General features: G+C 42.1%; 1 protein-coding gene across 1 annotated transcript in view; it reads right to left on the bottom strand.

Moving 5' to 3' along the window:
* Positions 1–21,925, bottom strand: part of MSRA (methionine sulfoxide reductase A) — a 290,729-nt gene that overhangs the window by 176,053 nt on the left and 92,751 nt on the right. The window contains 1 exon segment of the mRNA XM_035895416.1: positions 13,183–13,251. Within this exon segment, the coding sequence (XP_035751309.1) occupies positions 13,183–13,251 (69 nt within the window).

Below are 21,925 nucleotides of genomic sequence, written 5' to 3'. Positions count from 1 at the left end.
GCCTATGAGCTGCTCACTCCAACCCCATGGTTGCCTTCACCACCCTCTAAATGCCCCGTGCTCTCTGGCTGCGGTCGGCAGGATGTTAAGCAGGAGGGCATCGTGAGGCATACAACCTCTGGATGTTTCAACCGCTGTCGGAGCACGCTCTTGCTTAAATAAATAGCCTCTCCAACCTTGAAGCTGGCTTTTGGGAGGCCCTCGTAACACGCTACAGAGATAGGCACTGCCATTTGTTAGAGAAGCACCACGACAGCAGCCACCTAAGGTGGAAATTCCCTTCTTTACCATGAAGTCGGATGTGGCCTTTGGATAGCAATTCTCCAAAGAAGCAGAGATACACTAATTTTTGTATGCAGCAGAATTTTCCTCTTTCTTCACAGGGTGCCTATCATCATCGGTTATTCATTTTTTTTAAAAAAAAAGCAATGCAATATGTATTACTTACGACTACTGCATTTCAGAGTAATGCAATGGTTGTAAATGATACATGACAAACATGCAACAGAGTGAGCAATTAAGCGGATAATAAATTAGCTTATACAAACCATGGTCAGAGATCCTCGTACGAAGGTATTTTGAATAACTGTAGCTATCCAGCTAGGCTTGGATAACTCGGGTACCACAGCCATAGAGGCAGAGCTGTGCCATCCCGGGGTGGGAGCAGTAAGAGGGGCCTCCGTGCTATGCCCTCAGCCCACCCACTTCCCAAGCACAGAGGCACAGACATCTCTCATAACCCATGCCAAGCTAGACATGCATCCAGAAAAAACCTGTTGCCTATTTTACAGCATTCACTGTGCAATCGGTTTTTGCCTCCTTTGGGGTTCTGGGGTTCTTTTGACTTCAAAACACTTGAAGTGCAATTACTAGAATGAGTATCAAGTTTGCAAAACCTGCTCAACTTTACTGTCCAGCAGAAAAAGATCCACATGCACCTTCATTTTATTATTTCTTGTTACAAATCTTTCTCAGCTGTGGCTTGCATCTGCATGGTTTTCACCACCATTTTCAGCAATGACTCCTGTATTTTCAGCTCAGCACACAGGTTCCAGCTATCTTACTCCCCACAGCTTTAATTAATTAATAATCGCACAGCAGTCGATGTGATACGATGGGTGATATAACACACATGCGACATATGTGACCTGTGACATGCAGGGTATGGCATAATAGGGATCCAGCTCACCGTTGACAACAGCAGGCAGTCAGGGAAGAATAAGAAAAGGACAAATACGCACGATTCTTGCCAGTATTATGGTCCCAGTCTCCGAATCTTGCAGGATTTCCTGAGCCTGCTGTGGTTTGAATAACTCTCAGTGGATTTCTCTTCCAGCTATTTCTCCTGGCCCCACTTCAACCTAGGAAATCTTCTGTATGCAGAAAATCCTTTTGGCAAGCAAACCAACAGCCTTTAATTCTATTCCAACTTTTCTGGTTTATTTTGAAACTGGCTCCTACTTGCATCCTTTCTTCTCACCCCTACTTCTTATAAGGGGGAGATATTCTGCAAAATCAATTCCCTTGTACATTCCCCATGCCTATCATCATCCTGTAGAACCCCCATACCCCACGAGGTTATCTCTTTTTCACACCGAATAGTCCTACTGTACCCTGTTGTTCCATGTATAGAAGATGCTCCACACTTCTGATCACCCTTTTTGCCCCCCCTGAAGCTTTTTCAGTCCTGCTAGATGTCTTTTGACCTGAGCAGAGCAGAAATCCACATGGTATTCACCACACGGAAAAAAACCATGGGTCTATACACTGGCACAATGATGGTTTCAGTTTTGTTCTTTTTTCCATTCCTATTCCACTTTCCAACAATAGGCATCAACAGGGAAAGGAATTACATACTTAGGCATCAGTTAAAATATTCATATATTACTCTCCTCCTAAAACTGTGTATAAGAGGGAGTCCGGAGGCAAAATATGACTGATGGAGTCATCAGCAAAGTGCCTTCGACTCACAGCAGACCGCAGCCAGGGAGAACACAACTGGTTGAGATCTGAGGGACTCTTATAGCCTCAGGTTCCAAACAACATAGCACTTCTGGAAGCTCCAGCACGTGCTCCAAAACATTTTGGATCCACTTTGAATTCTTGGGAAAATATTTGTATAGAGTCAATAAGTCTGTTAAAGCAACAAAACTGCCTCAAGGCTACAAATATCTTTGATTTACCCTTGGGTTTGCTCTACAGCATCGTAAAGCATAAGTAATTGCAGTCTGGAACAAACAACTGGAGGGGACCAAGATTAGTTTTTAAATGAGGTAAGTGGCATTATTTGAACAGAAGATTTAAAAAACTCAAACATAAGCATACTTTATAAAAATATAAATTTTGGCCCTGTCACATGCACCAAGGAATCGGTGACCTATTCAAACGTCTGTTGATGGAAGCAAAAAGAAAGGATACAGAAGATATTGGCCAGCAAGAGAAAACCCACATTAAAAGTCTCCGCTTATATGCAGTCGTCTTTGTCTGAAGGTACAGTCCTAGAACAAGTAAAAGTCAGGAGTATTCATGAATTCTTCACAGATGCTGAATTCTCACACTACAGTCAGCTCCAGTTGGCTGAACACATCTGTACCACAGGTGGTTCATGGCCTGGCTTCAGTTATTCATGCAACACTGCTGTTCCCTGTTTCCAGGATATACCATGGCATGAGATCTAGGAAATTTTTAAGACAAGCTAAAGCTCTGAGATGGGAAACATGGTCAACAACCCTGTTCTTCCATTTACCATGCAAAACACATTTCACCTACGGCACTATGGCATAATTAGTGTCACGTGTATGTGTGCACATACATTTCCTCAATTTAGGGTTTCATTTCAAATCGACCAAGGGCGGGGGTTGCATGCATTGGGGCATGTCGTGGGAAAAACATCGGGACATTTGAGGATACAAGGCCTGCCAGGAAAGTATAGGGAGATAGGATAGAGCAGAGGGAGTGAAATCACTCAGCTTCCCAGCATGATTAGGAGTGGTACCTAGGATATACTATTTGCAGAACCACATGCGGGTTTCATCTCAAAGGGAACCAATTGGTTCTCTCTAGAAGACAGCCTGGGAGCAAAGCAGTATGCAGATAGCAAGGAGAAAAAAAAAAAAAAAAAAAAAAAAAAGAGTAAAGAACCCACGTGTGAATTTCTGTAGTGGACAAGAAACAACCACCACAGCCAAGCAGCACGCTACACAACGGTTTGAAGAGAGACCATGTTAGCTACCAAAAGTCCTTCTACATCTAAAAAACATACCCAGATCTTTAATGTAGCAGCACAGTAAAATGAACTTGGGTTTATCGGCCTCCAGAAAGCAAAGCAGTTGATAAGCTCTTTATCTGCCACGGGGATAAACACTGTCACACACGATGAGTCTGAATATAACCATTTTGATGCTTAAACCCCTACGTTTGTCCTCTCTCGGCTTGTCAGGCACATTCCACTGAAAAACCCTGCGTTACCCCCATCCTGCTGTGCAGCTGGACTGTATATTGTTGCCAAGGTTTGTCTGGAGCCTTGGGTCATATCGAGCTAGTATAGATTAAGAGACAAAAGACGGTGCTAATAGCAGATGAGAGTGATACAGATGACAACAGTCAACCACATCAGCCTTCCCATCCCAGAAGAATGAGAGAATAAAAAGCTGGATGACCATTAGCCTGAGTCTGCAGCGAGGCTCTGTGTTATACTTTCAGATACAAGAAAGACACCTTGCCCTTTCCGCAACTATGCGCCTTTAGATAGTCTACCTAATTACAAACACATTTCAGCTTTTCACTCAAGTTATATCCCTTTGACTTGAATGCGTGACTGCTACTACATAATTCATAACATGATTCTCAATAATTTTCAGTCAAGGTTCAAGCAGAAATGTGTCACACTAGGATTATATTATTTATGAGCATAATGTTGGATTTAAGCCAATGACACACCAATAAATTTTATCTCAAAGCCTGACATATTGCATGCTGTTTTCCCTGGCTCACAAACAAATAACTACGTCTGTCTCAAAATTACTTACAGTTCAACTCAAATCAGCATTTATTTATTTTTTTTTACTAGTTTGTATCTTATTTGAAAAACTGATCATATTATTTCGTTCTCGTAGATGTTGAAGGGTATTCTTTCCTTCATTTCTGAAGTGTGTCCTGAGCAGAGAGCAAAGCTAGGTGGCATTCTAGAAGAAAGACCTGGAACAAAATGTTGTCTGGCCCTCTTAAAGGGTGGAGTTTTCACTGTCTTCTACAGACAAAGGACTTGAGTGTGTCTCCCAGAAAAAGCAGAGATTGCTATTGAAAATGATCTAATCGTGTAGGCCATCCCCCAAATACAGGGTAAATATGCACCGGGCATATACCAGGACATAAGGGATTCTGTGAGAAACACTCCAGAAGCAATGCTCAAAACAGAGACCTCTAGGGTGTGCTTCAGCATGCGGACTTGAATAACTACATTTAGATCCCTACAAATAGGTGTTCACATGTGACAGAAGGTATCCAAGCTCCCATGACGGTCAGTGGGGATCCAGGGGTCAGCACCAATGCACAAATAAAGGCATCTGGTGTCATCCGAGATGCCTTACACAGCAATTCTGCACCAGACTGGCGTAAGAGGGGCACGTACGATAAAAGGTAGACCTGTGTCCTTGGAAGCTGGAGATCAAGGACAATTTCACATAAATGTTACACTTACATTTAAATGTCTTTATATGTACATTGAATCCCTAAACATAAGTATCTCATATCATTTGGGATGTCCTAGAGAAACCTATCTGGCTTTCACCTCCTAGTTCAGAAGGTTATGGATCTCCTGTGAGACCTGAATCATCCCCACCAGCCCCCTGTGGATGCCTCAAATGCCCTAGGACACCTCAAATGGCATAAAATATTTGCAACATATTTGTGCAGATGAACCAATTCCCCCTAGTCTAAGCTTGCTGTTTAGATAGCGTTTGACAGAACAAGGCACCTGCAGAAGGTGATTTATTCCTTTCCGAGACAGCTGTAATGAACTGACCTCCAAATGTGCTTTCTCCGACTAGGGAGAAATTCCTGAAGACCACTTTAGATTATATACCTAAAATCTATTGAGATTAATTCCAGCCCAATGAGTTGAAAGCACCGATGAGATCGATACAAAGATTCCGGTTGACTCTCCCAAGCTTCAGGAGCATTTCTGAGCAAGTATTTTCAAAGTAGCTGAAGATTTTTGTAGCTTTAATTTTAAGCAAGATATCTAATGATATACTTTTTGAGAACACCAATAACTTCACCAGGTGAGAAAAACTCCTGAAAATCAGGAAAATCACTCTAAATTACCCCAAACTGAATAACCTAACAATAAGTAATCTGTATTTTTTAATATAGGACCTATACGCTCGGTCTCACATCCCCAGTTCTAATATTGTCAGTCTGTGACAGCAGTGTTGTAAAGATAAATCCATTAGGATCTGAAAGATGCACTGACAACACTTTGTGAATGTCACGGTATGTCTAAAATGATCAAAACAACACAATATTATCCCTCCAAAAACCTCCTTCTGTATTTTTTCTCTGCTATTGTAACTGCTGACAATTAGCATCATATTTTTCATGGCCGAATAGAATAAATCATCACCGTTCCGTATGCTTTACGCTATGTCACCACGCTCTGTGCTTTATTAACAGGAATGAAAGGATAAATGCTGATGGTAAATGTGTACGTGTGCATATCCTATATCCCAGCACATAAACGCACACACACATACATCTCCCGCAAAGCTGCGTAAATCTGAGGAGGGCAGCCTCTAGTCATTAGCAGGATAATTTACTCCTATTTCCAACTTAAAGCAACTCCGAATGATGCCAAGCATATGTTCATCCTAGTCACTGATATATCCCTATTTATCATTGGCAAGAAATTACTTCTCTGCAAGGCTTTTGCATTGCTAAAGTAATCTAGGTGCTCTTGCTGGCTTTTTGCATAGAAAAGAAAATGTGTTTTAGAGACAATTCCTGCCTTTGGGAGATCACGGAGCCTTATCCCAAACCCCATGAGAATTCACTATGTCTCTTCCACTCATTTCAGTGGGAAAGTCCCCAAAACGTAATTGAAGGGCGGCTTTAAGGTGAATGCTGTTGACTGAAAAGCTGCACTCTGATTTACTTTTCAAAACCTCAGGATCTTCACTAATGTGCAATACGCACTCTAAGTGGAAATCCACACAAAGGTAAATTCTTCATTACCTCAAGAAAGCCAAATTAACATAAACAAGTCCCTGATGGAGAAGGACAGATATTGTCTTTGAAGGCCACATTACTTTTGTTTTCAGAAGCTAAAAGAGAGAGAGATGTGGATCCTTTGAAATGAAAGAAATTTTATGAAGGGTTGTGCTGATCAAGGACAGCTTTCACTTTGCATTAGGGATATTTTATTAGTGCTTATTATTAGTGTTTATAAATGTCAGGAAATGTCCTTGGCAAAGACCAAGCAGACTGCAGCATTTTGTATCTCTCTGGGGCTGTCTCGCATAGTGCTCTGCAACTGCGGCCATTTACGGTGCCGCGGAGCTGAGGCACGGTGCTACCAAGTCACATCACCCGCGCTAATGCGTAGCGCCTACCACGTGCTATAGGACATGAGAAATTGAATACCAAGATTTTTTTTCATTTTAAAAGGCTTATTTCTGTGTTTACCACCTTATTTTACAACAGGCTTAGGGGAAAAATTTCAGTTCAGGGCTTCCCTGGCTAGACTCTTAAATCCTAAACAGAGAACCTTCCCTGGCGATTGCTTAGGGCTCGCAAAATCCCTGAAGTTTTGACCAGCAAACCAGAGCATCGTACTTCAGGCAAGATTGCAAGGAAGAGGATGTTTGGGCACTGGTGGCAATAAGGATGAAGCAGGACCAGACAGCAGAGGCAGGGAACTGGGTTGTGTTTCAGTTCTCTGGAAGAGGCACCAAAAAGACACCAGCCATAAGTCAGTATATGGAAGATGAAAAAAGAAAATGGGAAATAAGGATAAATCTCTTTAATAAAGGCATGGCAAAGGTAAGAATAGAAAAGTGCTTTGTTTAGGGACGGAGCAGCCTCCCCTTAGGCGATCCCTTTTTGTTAGGCAATGTCTTCACAGGTTTATTTTCTCATTCCAGAACTGCAGAAAGTTCGGTGTCCATCTCTGCACCACGTTGTGCACCCAGGACAGCCTTAACACTTCAGTGCTTTACAAACCCGGACAGTTAGTACTCTCCCTTCACTTCTCCAAGATGTGGAAAGATAATCAGCATGAGAAACAGGAATCCCTTCTGGAAGACATTCCCTCTGGCTCTCAGTTCTTCCACAATGTGATCCTTGTAACATCTGGCAATATTGCTGTAGATGTTTCTCCTACAATTTGGGTCACAGCACACACACCTGTTTCAACGTCACGAAGTCTTATATTCTCTTCAGATAGAGATATAATATCTTCTGACATGTCGCATGGTTTAAAGTTTTCTTCTTTTCTTGAGCAACAGGGAAAAAATTGTTTGTCCTTTTTTTACTGTCTACAAAAAAAGGTATTTCTCTTGGTGTCCAAAATTTGTTTCCTGACAGGAGGCTGTAGTGAGGTGGGTCTCTTCTCCCTGGTAACGGGTGATAGGACGAGGGGAAACGGCCTCAAGTTGTGCCAGGGCAGGGTTAGGTTGGACATTAGGAAAAATTCTTTCACCAAAAGGTTTGTTAAGCTTTGGAAGGGGCTGCCCAGGGAAGGGGTCGAGTCCCCAGCCCTGGGGGGATTTAAAAGCTGGGCAGACGAGGTGCTTAGGGCCAGGGTTTAGTGGTGGGATGGCAGGGGTAGGGGAATGGCTGGACGTGAAGATCTTGAAGGGCTTTTCCAACCTACCCCATTCTATGATTCCGTGATTTCCTTTTCCTGGTGAAAAGAACAGAGCTCATCATAAAACCATAATTGAGTCGGACCAAAAGGCTTCCTAACACATTTTCTTACCTGACGCAGCCACCCGTAGCTGTTTCAGGAATGAGTAAAAGAAACTCTAGTGAGCGATCCATTCTTAACACATGATCCCACTTCCAAGTGAAATTATTTTCCTTTAGTTGAAAAGTTGCCCTGCTCAAGCCTTTATTAGAAAGGGTTGAACCACCCAAGAGCAGGTCTTGTTTGAGGAGCTCAGCTTTCCAACAGCAGAAGCCACGGATGGAAGCATCGCGTGATGCTGCCCTGCAGGGGCAGCTCAACAGCCCACACGCAAAGGTTGAGAAACCCCTGGCTCTGCCGGGGCTCATTGGACAATCTTGGTGCGATCCTCTTTTAGTTTTTAAATAACCCTTGGAAGCAGTGGGAATTGTGGGAATGCATTGGGGATGTACAAATCTCCATAGGACAGAATAACTCAGGCAAAGTGCAACGATAACACGGCTCTCCAGAATTACTGGAACATGCTGCTGTCTGGTAAGTGCAGAGCAGAAGGTGAACAAGCTTGGATCTGTCTGCCAACTCAGAAATGTCTGTAATTAGATCTTATCAGTTACTTAACATCCTACTTCTGTCTATATTTTGTTTATATTGAGAAACCAATAATCCCGTTACTAGCCAGTATATGTCAAGCAAATACAGCACAATTAAGTCCCGTATTTAAAAAGTGTTATAATTACAAATCTGAACTATTGCCAGATTTTACTAAAGGTAAATAAGAGCTCTTCTACGAACACACCATATGCACAATGCTTCCTCTCAGAGAAATACGGCAGCCTATAAAGCGCAGTGAACACGTAGGTGCTCTGGGATGAACTGGAGTCTTGCGACAGCAGCAGTCGGTGAGAAGAATATACGCTTACAATTCAGAAATGCTGACCAGACATATTTCTGAGCATAAATATGTTTAAAATATGCAAAGAATTACAATGGTACTGATGGAAATATTAATTTATTGAAAGTTGCGTATGTTCGGCAGCTTTGAAGCTTTTCTTTTCAATTTTTACCCTTCTATCCAAAAGCTGATTTTAGATCCTAAATTGCTTCTTTACAAAACATTATCAGACCCCTAATATATGTTCAGGTTTTGACTTTTGGTTAGGTTTTTGGTCAAAATCAGTCACTACAGGCAAAATACTTTTAATTGAAAATAACTATGGCCATGAGAACGACAAGAACAGTTGCTGGACAGGCATTTATTGAATGGCTTCTACTGTACCGTCCTTAACACAAACACATAACATCTGGAGCTTCATCTGTGTCAGTCCCTGAACTTGGGAATACAACCCCCTCTTCATTTCAAGGGACACAATGATTTTTGATACAACATCCTACAGTGTCTCCAGTGGGGCCGTGAGCAGTGCCCGTGCACCTCCTGAGCTCTTAGTGCTTCAATATTAGCAGGAAACTGGATTAAGAGGTCACTTGGATGGTTGGCATTAAAAGATTTCCATTAAAGAGTCACCCTCAGCCTTGCAATCTAGCTTTTTCACCACTGTAGAAACAAGGACGCATTTCTTTATTCTAATGAACAATTGGTGTATCTGAGGCAGCTGAACAATGCTAAACAGACAACCAGAGAATCTCAAGATGATTTAAATAGCCTTTTGAAAACTGTGAGGTTCTGTTATAAATGGGAAAGCTGCAGGAACAACGACCTGTGCGCGCTCACCCTGTACCGTGATAAAAACAAGCAGTCATATCATAAAGTAAATAACGCAGCATTAGGAAGAGCATCTTGAAGGAGGCTTTGCGGAAGATGGAGCGGTGTAATGCAATCTAACTGCATTTTGCAAGCAGGTAAAAGGATTAGTGTTCACGACCCAGCATTACATTTGATACTGTTATTTTTTGTGGTGAATCTAAAACTACCCAAGCAGTAGGAAAATGCACTGCAAGAAGGCTGTATCTACAAAATCGTATGGCTATTTACCATCTTTTAGCTTTTGTGCATCTTTTTAAGGAAGAGGGATTACTTCTTAGTGACTGCTGCTCTTCCAGACTTGTCCCTGTGGGTCCCAATTAAAGGATTAAAGGATGTGTCTGGAGAAGAGTTGTGAGAAGCCCTCTCTTGCCAAGGTGGAGTCGAAAAGTCTACAAGCTCAGCCTAGCTCAGTTTCTTCCCCGCTAGCTTAGAAAGTCCTAAAACACAAAGAACTTGATGTTAACAGGAATATACCTGGATAGGATGAGTAACAATCTGAGGGGAATTATGAACAGGTAATGGTTTTCTTCTTCGAGTGCTTCCTTTCAGTCCCATTCACATGGGGCCAGCAAACGCTGCCACGTCGGAGGTAGGAAAAGGAACCGTAGCTCCATTTTTCTATACCACATATCAGAATGGGATGCCAGTGCCAACAAATGACAACAATTATCATCAGAGTCATGTTTGTATACTATTATATTTCAGGTCTAATAGTAAACCTAAGAACATGTAGGTTTTCCGTTCATTCACAGCACAGATGGCAGCAGCATGAGTTTTCACCACCTAGCCCAACATTTGCAATCACAATCTTGTGGAAAATCTAGGGCAATTTAAAAATGATGAGTTACCAGGCTTGATATGAATATAACAGAGTTCCTCAGGAATGATTCAAAGTAGGCTGTTTAATAGGATTTTGCGCTCTTCCAATGAAATTCTGTAAGAAGGATCCTACTGCCTATGAAATTTTACAAGTCCTGTATGATCAGCATTGATACCGCCAATAGGGGCACCCACCCCAACCACTGGAAAACTGATCTGACCATCACATGAAGGAGGAGCTTTAAAAAAATTTAAACAGCAAAGACTGCATCAGTATCAGGCTGTACCAGAACTCTCTGCCCCTGCCTGCTGTAAAAAATTTGAAGAAGAATCTCTGCGTCTATCTTAATGTTAAATCTCAAAAGGTAACACGCAATCATTTTCCATTAGCTCTGAAAAATTTATCAGTCTCTCATTCCGCTACTCCAACAATTTTTTTACGTTCCCAAATCCACAGACAAGGTGATACTCGCAGAAAGACAATACTGGATTAGAGGAAGTCTAAAGAGAACTTGAGGAGATCATGACACTAACTAACAATCATGATAACAAATAGAAGGGTGACACCCACAAACCATTGCTCCTCTCCAACCATAGCGACTGCAGAAACTTTTGCTCCACAGGAAAGTTAATGCATACTATGATTTTTTTTTTGCAATAATCAATTGAAAAGGTAATTTTCTCAGTAATAAATTAGTGCCCATGGATAACTCAGCCCTTTGCCTTCCACATAGCATTGCTAAATATTTCAGATGTGAATACAGCTCTGTTTGAAAATAGATTAAGATCAACAATTCATTCCAGACGGGTATGTAAACTCTGACTATGTAAGAACTTTCAGACGCTGCTCAGGTTTTTGAAATATTTATGCTATGTCTTTTCTTTTTGTAAATTAGACCAGATCATCATCGCTAAGCTCAATAACTGAGAAAATGCCATATTGACACAGGCTACTTTCTCCTGTAAAATGCAGATTCACAACCTTTAACATCAGTAGGGTTGATTAGATCATCTAACGTCATCTACTGTATCATGTAGGGAAGATAATTTCTACCACTTCTGCCTTTATGGAGACCAAGAATGTGTTTTCTCTTGATGCGTAGCCTCAGGAACACCTGGGGTGAATGGGGTGCCTGACTCAAGCGTCTAGGCTCATTCTGGGTGCCCTAGGACTACGGAGATATCCATGCCACAGGGGACCTCCATCCCTCTGGGTTGGCAGCTGGCAGCCACGATGATATACAAATTCTCTTGGTTGCTTTGATAGTTTATGTTTTTCAACTTTTTGGTGGTGTTGTTAATAAATTCAGTCTAACTGCTCAATAGAATGTGAAATATATGTAGTATCTGTCTCGGAAACACTGCATGCAGGTGTTAAAATTGCCTGTTAATGCCTGCTCACTATAGCCCTGATTTCATATCTGAAAGCTGCCTTTATTCTTTTTGTTACATCATACATAATCTATACACAGTATATTGTTACATAGCATTGTTTCTCAGAATCACTGCTTTCCGTTCTCCTTTTTTTTACGTATTTGTTGTTACACACATTGCTTTGTGATTGCCAAAATATCTATATACATTCTTAGAACGGGCCCATGTCAAAAATAGTGATGACTGCTTTATATACCTGGCCTGCACTCCCTATGATTTAGAACTCCATCAGGCTGGATGACAGAGCAGGTGTACCGAGTAGCAATTTAATATTCACTTCAACATCCCAGATAGACAAACATTTAATAGGATATAAGAAATTTCCTCAGGCACTTTTGTACCATCCTGTAGAATTTAACAGAGAATTATATCCTTTCTAAACAATCCAATCTTATGGTTCAAAACAGGGTTAGGATATTTTTATATTTTCCGTTCTCTGTAAGAATAAGTTTTAAGAATAATTGTCACAGAAATCCGTGTTTTTCTTCCCTAGTAATTCCATAGGCTTGCCCTTAAGGACTAACATTAGCAAATTCTGAAATGACAGCTCTGACTATTCCCAGATTTGGGAAAGGTCCGTATCTTGGTAAATAGCTGGTGATTCTGATCTGGTTTAGGATGTTTCTTTCTTCTGGAAGTAATTAGTTTCTCCAGAGAAACACTTTTTTCAAGTTTCACAAAAAGGGCTCAAAGAATGACGTTGTCATGGAAAATAGCATAGATACAAAGAAATTAAACATCTTCTCAGTTACAGCTGGCCACCTCTCCCGCACTGTTGGCACCCACCAGGAGGTCTACAGGACGATTCGCAAAGTAAAGCACAAGCCAGCAGGTTTGGTTTGGGCCATGGAGATGGCAACAGTTCCTCCAGTACAGTAGATAAAGCTTTCCACCCAACAGTTTGAGTTCCTTGCATGACTTAAGGTCTGGAAAATCATGGTTCATCTTCAGAATTTTGTTGAAACTAGTGAATGATCTTACAGGAATTATCATACATGAAAAGCTACTCTTTGGGGATTTTTATGGAACAAAATAAGCATTTAAATTTTCTGTTTGTATAACTTAGAAAAACACTTTCAGTACACTCCTTTGGGGGCACGGACATTTCCCAAAATGATCGGTGGCTTTAGCTGACTGTAGGGATTAGAAAATGGCAATAGCAGCCCAGATTCTGAAACTCGGAGGACTCAGGCTGAAATTAAGAAATTTGGCGTGCAGTAAAACAACACAGCTCAGAGCTTTTATTTTAAAGCCGATGTCTTACCAAATACAGCCATCTGTGTTCCCTCTGGGAAAGGTTCTACCATTCTGTTTCCGTTGACATGATGTTTATCTAGAAGGAAAAAAAAAAAATCGTCAAAATGTAAGAAAATATCTGCTTTGCATAAAAACTTCTTTTTCTTACGGTTCTATTGGAACCTGAAGTTTGATTTATGAAAGCTGGCCTGTACGATTCACTAATACCTAGAACTTCACACTCTCCGAGTCTATTTTTCAAAAATACTGTGCACAGGTCCCAGGATATAAACTGAAGGAGCCTGGAGAAGAGAAGGCTGAGGGGAGACCTGATTGCAGCCTTTCAATACCTAAAGGGGGCCTATAGGAAAGATGGGGAAAATCTTTTTAGTAGGGCCAGCAGTGACAAGACAAGGGGTAATGGTTTCAAACTAAACCAGGGTAGGTTTAGACTGGATATAAGGAAGAAGTTCTTTACAATGAGGGTGGTGAAACATTGGAACAGGCTGCCCAGAGAGGGGGTGGAGGCCCCATCCCTGGAAGCATTCAAGGCCAGGTTGGACGGGGCTGTGAGCAACCTGATCTGGTTAAAGGTGTCCCTGCTCACTGCAAGGGGGTTGGACTAGATGACCTCTAGGGGTCTCTTCCAACCCAAAACATTCTATGATTCTATGATTCTATGATTTCAGTGAAGACAAGTCAGCTGATAGGAACACGACGCACACGTACAGAGCAATACACAGCAGCAATCTCCGTCAAAGGCGGAGCACTCTTGAAAGCAACCTCCTCATGGGAGCAGTACTGCTGCTGTGTGAGAATATAATGTCAAGGTTGATAAATCTGCATCTATATATATGTAGGTAAAAATATAAAAAATAACATTTATATAATTGCAAATTGATATTCACTAGCGTGATGAGTTGCCCTTGGCTGGCTGCCAGATGCCCACCCAGCCACTCTCTCCCTCCCCCTCGTCAACAGGGCAGGGGGAGAAAACCAGGTGGAAAAGCTCGTGGGTCGAGGTAATATCCAGGGAGATCCCTTCCCACTTACCATCATGGGCAGACCAGACTCGACTTGGGGAGAATTAATTTAATTTATTGCCAAGTAAAATGTGTTTGGAAAGTGAGAAACAAAGACAAATTAAACCAACACCTTCCCCACATCTCCCCTTTTCCCAGGCCCAACTTCACTCCATTCCCGACTCCGACCTTCAGGCTCACAGGGCTGTTTCTCACACTTTTTTTCCTCACTCCTCACTGCTGTGCCATGTTTTCCTCTTTCTTACGTATATTTTGCCAGAGGCACCACCAGCATTGTTGAGGCGCTCAGCTGTGTGGTGGGGCTGTCCCTGAGCCATCTGGAACTGGTTGTGTCCAGCATGGGGCAGCCCCTGCAACCCTCCCGCTTATCAAATCCCGGACATTTACACCCAATACAGTCAGCAATGTTCACTAAAATGAGTATTTATCCAACATACTCTAATGCCACATCCATTCAGGACAGACCATAAAGTTTGTTTTTTACAGCAGTCCCACCTTGAACTGTTTTAACACTATTCAATTACTGTCACTATTGGAAATGACTGTAACGGATCAAACGTAATTGGTCTTCCATTAACCAATGCTTAACCAAGGAAGGGAGAGGAGCATGAAATGCAAACCAAAATGCATCGTTCAATTGTCCTCAGTGACTTGGAGTCGGCAGCCCCAGCACCTTCCAGCTCCCACCAGGTCTCCGCAACGGAGATGTTTTTCACACTGGATACTTCCTCTACGCTATGGCCAAATTTCTTCCATTTTTTCTTAGAAAACTTGATGCATTATGCAAAATTAGGCAAACTGCATCTGCTGTTTGCATGGAAACTGAAAAGCTGGCACACTTGAGGTCTACTTGAGTTAAACGGTCCTCTTCTAGCCGCTGTGGCTACCCACTCTATGGTGAAAGACCCATTTCCTCTCGAGAGCAGCCGGGCTCTGGGAAATCTGGTCTGTGGAAGCAGATAGATGAGCTGCAGCAATCGCAAGGTGCCGTTTAAGACTAAGTTATATATCCTTGCACAAGTATCCAGGAGGACATAAGACAGAACACCTGTACAAAGCATTTTCAAAAAAGCCAAATCGAGACTGAGACTTCCCGTCTCAAAGAACACAAAGCATATCATGTGTGCAATATCATGGCATCGTTGGTGCATGATTTCTATGCAATAAAATAGCAGAAGCCTGGCTTTTCTCCCTGCATGACAAGATGGCTCCCAGGGACTAGAAACTGCTAAGTTTCCAAACCAAATAATATATTCTTCACATCCCTATGCACATCTCTTTCATCCCAATGTACCTTCCTGAGCATAAAGAAAATTCTCCTCCTTGTGATAACACAGGTTTATCATTATTGTATAATCACGGTTATACATATAACCTGGGAGGGTTGTATGCATAACCTGGAAATGAGCTCTCCAACCCCCAAATAAAATAAAATATACAGATCCACAACAGAACACTCCCAATCCTTTCACTGACATTCCCACATTCATTTATTGATCTATTACGACTCATTGTGGACTCGTGGTGGAAAGAAATAAAATCACCTGAACTCAAACTACAGGCTTCTGTTCACAAAATACTTTCCAGGTAGAAAGGCAAGAGATTTTCTCAGTACATGCATTATTTTACTTCCTGCAGTACAGAACCTGGTGAGGAATAAAGCAGGTCAAATAAAGAACAGGGGACTGCCTTGCAAATTCTCTGAAAGCAATATTTTTCATTAGTAGGGAGGCGTAGCACAGTATTAATCCCAGCTGGCATCAAACATTTATCAACAGTCAATGAGAAGGGAAAATCAGGGTTATCTGCCATTGGAGCAAGAGGTGCCATGAAGTCAACTGTTTGCATTTAGGAAGATTGAATGCCCTGGGCCACAAAAGCCAAGAGAGGGGCTTTAGGAAGGAAATTGCTGGGAGGTTCCAGAGTGGGAGTAATATGACCAGGGCTGTACAAGGTTTCAATCTTGTTAGCTATAGCTTGTATTACTAACATGATCTACAGCCATCTGAGATGAGTGAACAGTCAGAAAAATTACGAAACATCATGCAAGATCAAATAAACTAACCCTGCCCTAGTACTGATAGCTGCCTTCATTTAAAGAGTGAATGACATAGAAGATGTATGAAGTAGTTATCATTTCAAATGGTGAGGCTTTCAATATATTAAAATTAAAATTAAACTTTTAGAGGTGAGATGGGCTTGAATGAAAGTAATGTTTTCAGAGTTCTCAAGCTGTCTTCCAATGCCTTCATAATTTTTGTTTCAAAGATCTTAGCCAGATAAAATAATTCATTTTCTTGTCAGTCACACTTTGTTTTACAATTTTTCCAGTATTCCCTGCTCCCTGCCTAGATGCACTGAATAGTAAAAAATCAACAAAATTTACATGGACATTCACAAAACATCCATTCATAGAATCACAGAATCATAGAATCATAGAACCATTCAGGTTGGAAAAGACCTTTAAGATCACCAAGTCCAACCGTTAACCTAACCCAGAAAATTTTCCTAATGTATGTCCAACCTAAACCTGCCCTGGCACAACTTCAGACCATCCCCCCTCATCCTATCGCCCGTTACCAGGGAGAAGAGGCCGACCCCCCCCTCCCTACCCCCTCCTTTCAGGCAGTTGTAGAGGGCGATCAGGTCTCCCCTCAGCCTCCTCTTCTCCAGACTAAACAACCCCAGCTCCCTCAGCCGTTCCTCGTATGACTTGTGCTCCAGACCCCTCACCAGCTTGGTTGCTCTCCTCTGGACATGTTCCAGCAAGGCAACATCTTTCTTGTAGTGAGGGGCCCAAAACTGAACACAGGATTCAAGGTGCGGCCTCACCAGCACCGAGTACAGGGGCACGATCACTTCCCTACTCCTGCTGGCCACACTATTCCTGATACAACCTCAGGAAGAAAGTAAGAACGTGTAGTGCAAAGAGCCTCCCCACAAGTACGCTATTCAAAGGACATTGCAGTTTGGGGCTTTTTACCGAACCGTTTTTCTTGTGAAAACATAAGCTTTAATTCTCACCTACAAATAGGATTGAATAGCTCCAGAAAATCAGAAATACTTTGGCCCCATGGAATTAGAAAAAAAATTAGAAGGACTTCCCCTGTAACTTGCCAACAGAAAGAATAAATGACTGTTCCGAGCTCATCGTCATTCCAGGGACAAGGGCTTGCACTATGTAAGACAAAACCTGTTGTTGCAGAGACATGGAAAGATTAACAGTGAACACTGAACTGGCTATGAGAAGTTAGCTTCAGCTTCCTAGTGGCGAAACCAACATGTTTCACCCTAATACTGTCAATAATTACAGGGTTAATCCTTCAGTGGACTACAAGAGCATTCAGGCACTTGGAAAAGTAGGATTGTGAGGACATTAATGTCTTTATGTCATCCTCTTGATCTTTTCGTTCCTCAGAATGTCAACAGAAAGCCAGTTGGTAAGGAATAAATCTTTATTTCTGTTTTATTGATAGTCAAGCTGTCAGCATTTTCAGGAATGTAACTTCACAATGGGGGACTCCCTCTCAAAACTGTCGAATCATCCATCCTCAACCACAAGAACTCTCTTTATCATTTTTCAAACTAAGCCTGAGAGATATCTGCAACAAACTTTGCTCCCTGCTGACCAGAACTTGTATGCACTGGAAGCAACACGTATCCTGGAGGTCTTGACATTCAACGTTAGCTTCAGGCAAAGTCTGCTTTAGACAGATGCAGTGCCTGGCCCTCTCGCCTTAGATTCTCGGGATTTTTATAGAAATAATCCTTCACAAATCCTCTGTATCTGTGAAACAGCGTAACATATCGAAAGATAATCCAAAGTTGCTAAACAGGTCCTCAATATTTCTTGGGCATTATTCAGTCTTTGCAGGCTATCGCTCAGTAGTTCCTCACATAGCCCTACCATCGCCCTTTGCTAAAGATTCTCTAACTTCAAGTCATGTTCTGTCCACACATGGCTTAGGCTATATCCATACTAGTAAACTATTAAAATAAACAAGTCATTTCTAGAAACTATTTGAGCCAGTGTTAATTAGACGAGCTGAAATCACGTTAGATCCTAACCCGGCAATTTACCGGCGTGAGCAATCACGTTCCAGTGCCCGGACCTGTTCTCTGGCACATTTTAATTTATTAGTATACACTTCATTTATCTTCACAGTTCCATGTATGTCAATGGTATCACACCTGTTGTAGATAAATCTACAACAAAAGATGTTCAAATGAGAAAGTTTTATAAAAAATATTTCCTTTCAAGCCAGTGTGACTTAGGTTCTAAACAGATTTAATGTTCTGCTATAAGCCCAGAGGAAATTTAAAGCTCAGTTAAATAAAAACTCACCACCATTAAGTTAGAGTCCTAATAAAGTCATTGCCACAAAATTTATAGCACTTATCAGACCTTTAACAGAATCAAATTTGCAGTTATTAGAGGCTGAAGTTTGTGATTCTTTCTTCAATATGCAAAATTAAAGCACTGGCCTAACGTGGAGCAGCCCGTCACTCAGAGGCAAAATCCCCTCTCACAGTTGTACAGATGAAATGGAAGTTATCCCAAGAATGAAATCAGCAGTGCAGAAAGCCTATACAAGGCATTTTGCATAACCAAAAATATCAGAGAGGAACTCTAGGTTAAGATATCCACAGTCATTCCTGAACATGGTGATCTCTATTTGTGGACCCAAATGAAGCTGCTTCCAAAGATTTGGCTTTCAGAGAATGCTGATCCAGCATTGAGTGAAAATCAGAAATTTTCTGGTCTCAAAATACTCGATCTCAAGTAATTGTTGTAAAGACTTGAGAACATTTATTTTTTTTATTAGTAAGAGATTTGTGTATTCTTCGTATCTATCGATTGATTTTTAAACCATCAGGGAGCATTTAAACTACATATCCAAACTTGTTTTATCAGAGCAGCCAGAAAGTTATTATTTTTAAATGAAAACTGAGATTCTCACATAATCAAATTAATCCAGGAGTAGGGGTCATATTTATACACAAGGACTGTTAATGTTTCATGGAAAGTGCAGCCAGGAATTGAATTGAAAATAGCTGATTAAGCAATTACCATGAGCCTCCTCCATCTCCTACCAGCACAAACACGATGGGTACGTGGGGAGAGGAGGAGGAAAGGGATAAGCAGGGATGGGGCAAGGGGGGAACTTCCTAAAGCAGATCAGCTTTTTTTCATAGAACAGAATCACAGAATGACAGAATCGTTCAGGTTGGCAAAGCCCTTGAAGCTCCCCCAGCCCAACCGTTCCCCTACCCCTGCCATCCCACCCCCAAACCCTGGCCCTCAGCACTGCCCCTGCCCGGCTGTTAAATCCCCCCAGGGGTGGGGACTCAACCCCTGCCCTGGGCAGCCCCTTCCAGCCGGCTGGGGACTCGACCCCTTCCCTGGGCAGCCCCTTCCAGCCCCTGACAGCCCCAAGGGGAAGGAATTGTTCCCCATGGCCAACCTCACCCTGCCCTGGCACAACTTGAGGCCGGTGCCCCTCGTCCCATCGCCCCTTCCCTGGGACCAGACCCCGACCCCCCCGGCTCCCCCCTCCTCTCAGGCACTTGTAGGGAGCAATGAGGGCTCCCCTCAGCCTCCTCTGCTCCAGGCTGAACCCCCCCAGCTCCCCCAGCCGCTCCCCAGCAGCCTGGGGCTCCAGATCCCTCCCCAGCTCCGTTGCCCTGCTCTAGACGTGTTTTTGTTTTGCCCGAGACACCTTTTCCTACACTTCCCATCACATCACCATGGCAGAGGTTTTTTTCTCCACTGGCTGCACCAACCACTTGCTCAACTGTCAGGGCAGTAGCAAGATGGCTGAGGGGTTGGAAATTTCAGACAGATAACAGAGAAAGCAGGTCAGGGGATGCGAGAAGTTTGTAAAACGGTTATAAAAATAACTCAGTGGTTATTATTTCCAAAAGTGGCATATAAGTCATGCTATATATCATAAAAGTTGCAAGATGGGCACCAAAGAAACATAAAAGCACTGCTTGCTTTCCAGAGTGTTCACCTGTACGTATAATATTTAAGCATAGTTGCCATATTCATTTTAAACAACATTTTGGTGGCAATAAAGAGACCTAAAACTTAGAGCCAGGCCTGTGTGAAAGAGACTGCTTTCATCTACGTAAAGAGGGGTGAAGAAAAATGTTCAGCATTGAGTAACCAAGTTACTTAAATAGCTCCTCAACGTTGGACGTGCGAGGGGTACGTCATTCGCAGTCACAGCTCCACCTCTCGAAATCCAAGTCATGAAAAGTGGGATGGCAGCCCCCATTTGAAAACTCATGGAGACAGACTGATGGCATTTCGCTGTAACCTACAGCTTCTATGTTCTTGTCTTCAAAAATTCATTGAATGGCCAAGTTTAACTTCGGTGTCGGAGTTTGTACACTCCAGACAGACCACAGTAAAATGAATGCTGCGATGAGAAGACATCAGATTCATTGCTCCTCTGATGGCTGAGGAAGTTTTACTGCTTCAGGAGAAGACAGAATTACCAGCAGGCTGCAAACTGGTGCAATAACAAATCACAAGGCAAGTGAAGGGCTTTGTGAGCAGGAAGACGTTCAGAAAAAGCTCCTCGTGGCATGATTGGTAACCTACTGCGAGATACATGGGCTATCAGGCCTGATCATCCCCTACTGCTTTTTCATATAACACTTTTTACTGCTGTGCACCGTCAATATACAGTACGTAATTGAAGGCCAGTGGGTTTCTTTTCTGTCCTGTAAACAAGAAATTATCTAATTTTTATTTCCAGTGAAAGACTGCAACGTTTAGGAAAAAATGGTGCAAGTTTGGCCGTGTAGTGTTCCCATTTAACCTGTAAGGAGTAAAAGGTCTGTAAGTGGCACCAAACACAAGAAATCCTAAGCTAAAGAGGGGTAAGTAGTAAAAATAAGGAATTCACTGGCCTTGGGTGGAAGTTCAACACAGGTCCCACATGAAAACTCAGTTCAAAGGGAGCAAAATTAGCCTTACTTACCGGTATTTTCCAAACAGATTTTTTTTTTTTAATTTAGCCATTTAACCGTTCGATTTAATCAGTCCATGTCAACAGAGAATGAACGAGATTCATTTTTTCAAATACTCATATCCTTGACAGGTCCTATATCGCATTCTGCAGGCAGCACCTAATTTATTAACAGTGGTCTAACTCCACCGGAATGTACGCTTCCATCAGGCTACACGGCCTGTGGAATTCAAAGACAGTAACAATGGTGTTATTTGCGTCTCCAGGCACAGAAATTATTCAATATCTTTAAAACAGAACTCATATTCACATGTTCACATTATCTGATGAGAGCTTCATTGCGCTCCCATCATCTGGCTTAGAAAGCAGGGATCTGACCTTCGTTGCACTTGTGCCTAAAATGAGGTACCTGAGTAAATTACCTGAGCCTAAAAACTTTGGGGCTTCTAGAATTTCTATTCATTTCACTGAAAGCCCCAACTGGCCAGTATTTTGGAAAAACAGGTCATTCATTTATACACCTAACTATGAGCCTTAAAGCCTGACTTTTTAAAGCTAAGACGGCTTATTTTTTTTTTTCACTGTACCTTACCCCTGTTCAATCCTTTAACAGTAATTGTTAAATCTTCTTTTTTTTATTATTATGAAATCTCTGATTTTTAATCATAGAATCATAGAATGGTTTAGGTTGGAAAGACCTTTAAGATCACCAAGCCCAAGCGTTCCCCTACCCCTGCCATCCCACCCC

Source organism: Egretta garzetta, unplaced genomic scaffold (assembly GCF_000687185.1).
Source record: "Egretta garzetta isolate BGI_Z169 unplaced genomic scaffold, ASM68718v1 scaffold325, whole genome shotgun sequence".
NCBI classification, from domain to species: Eukaryota; Metazoa; Chordata; class Aves; order Pelecaniformes; family Ardeidae; genus Egretta; species Egretta garzetta.
This window is presented reverse-complemented; position numbering and strand designations above follow the sequence as displayed.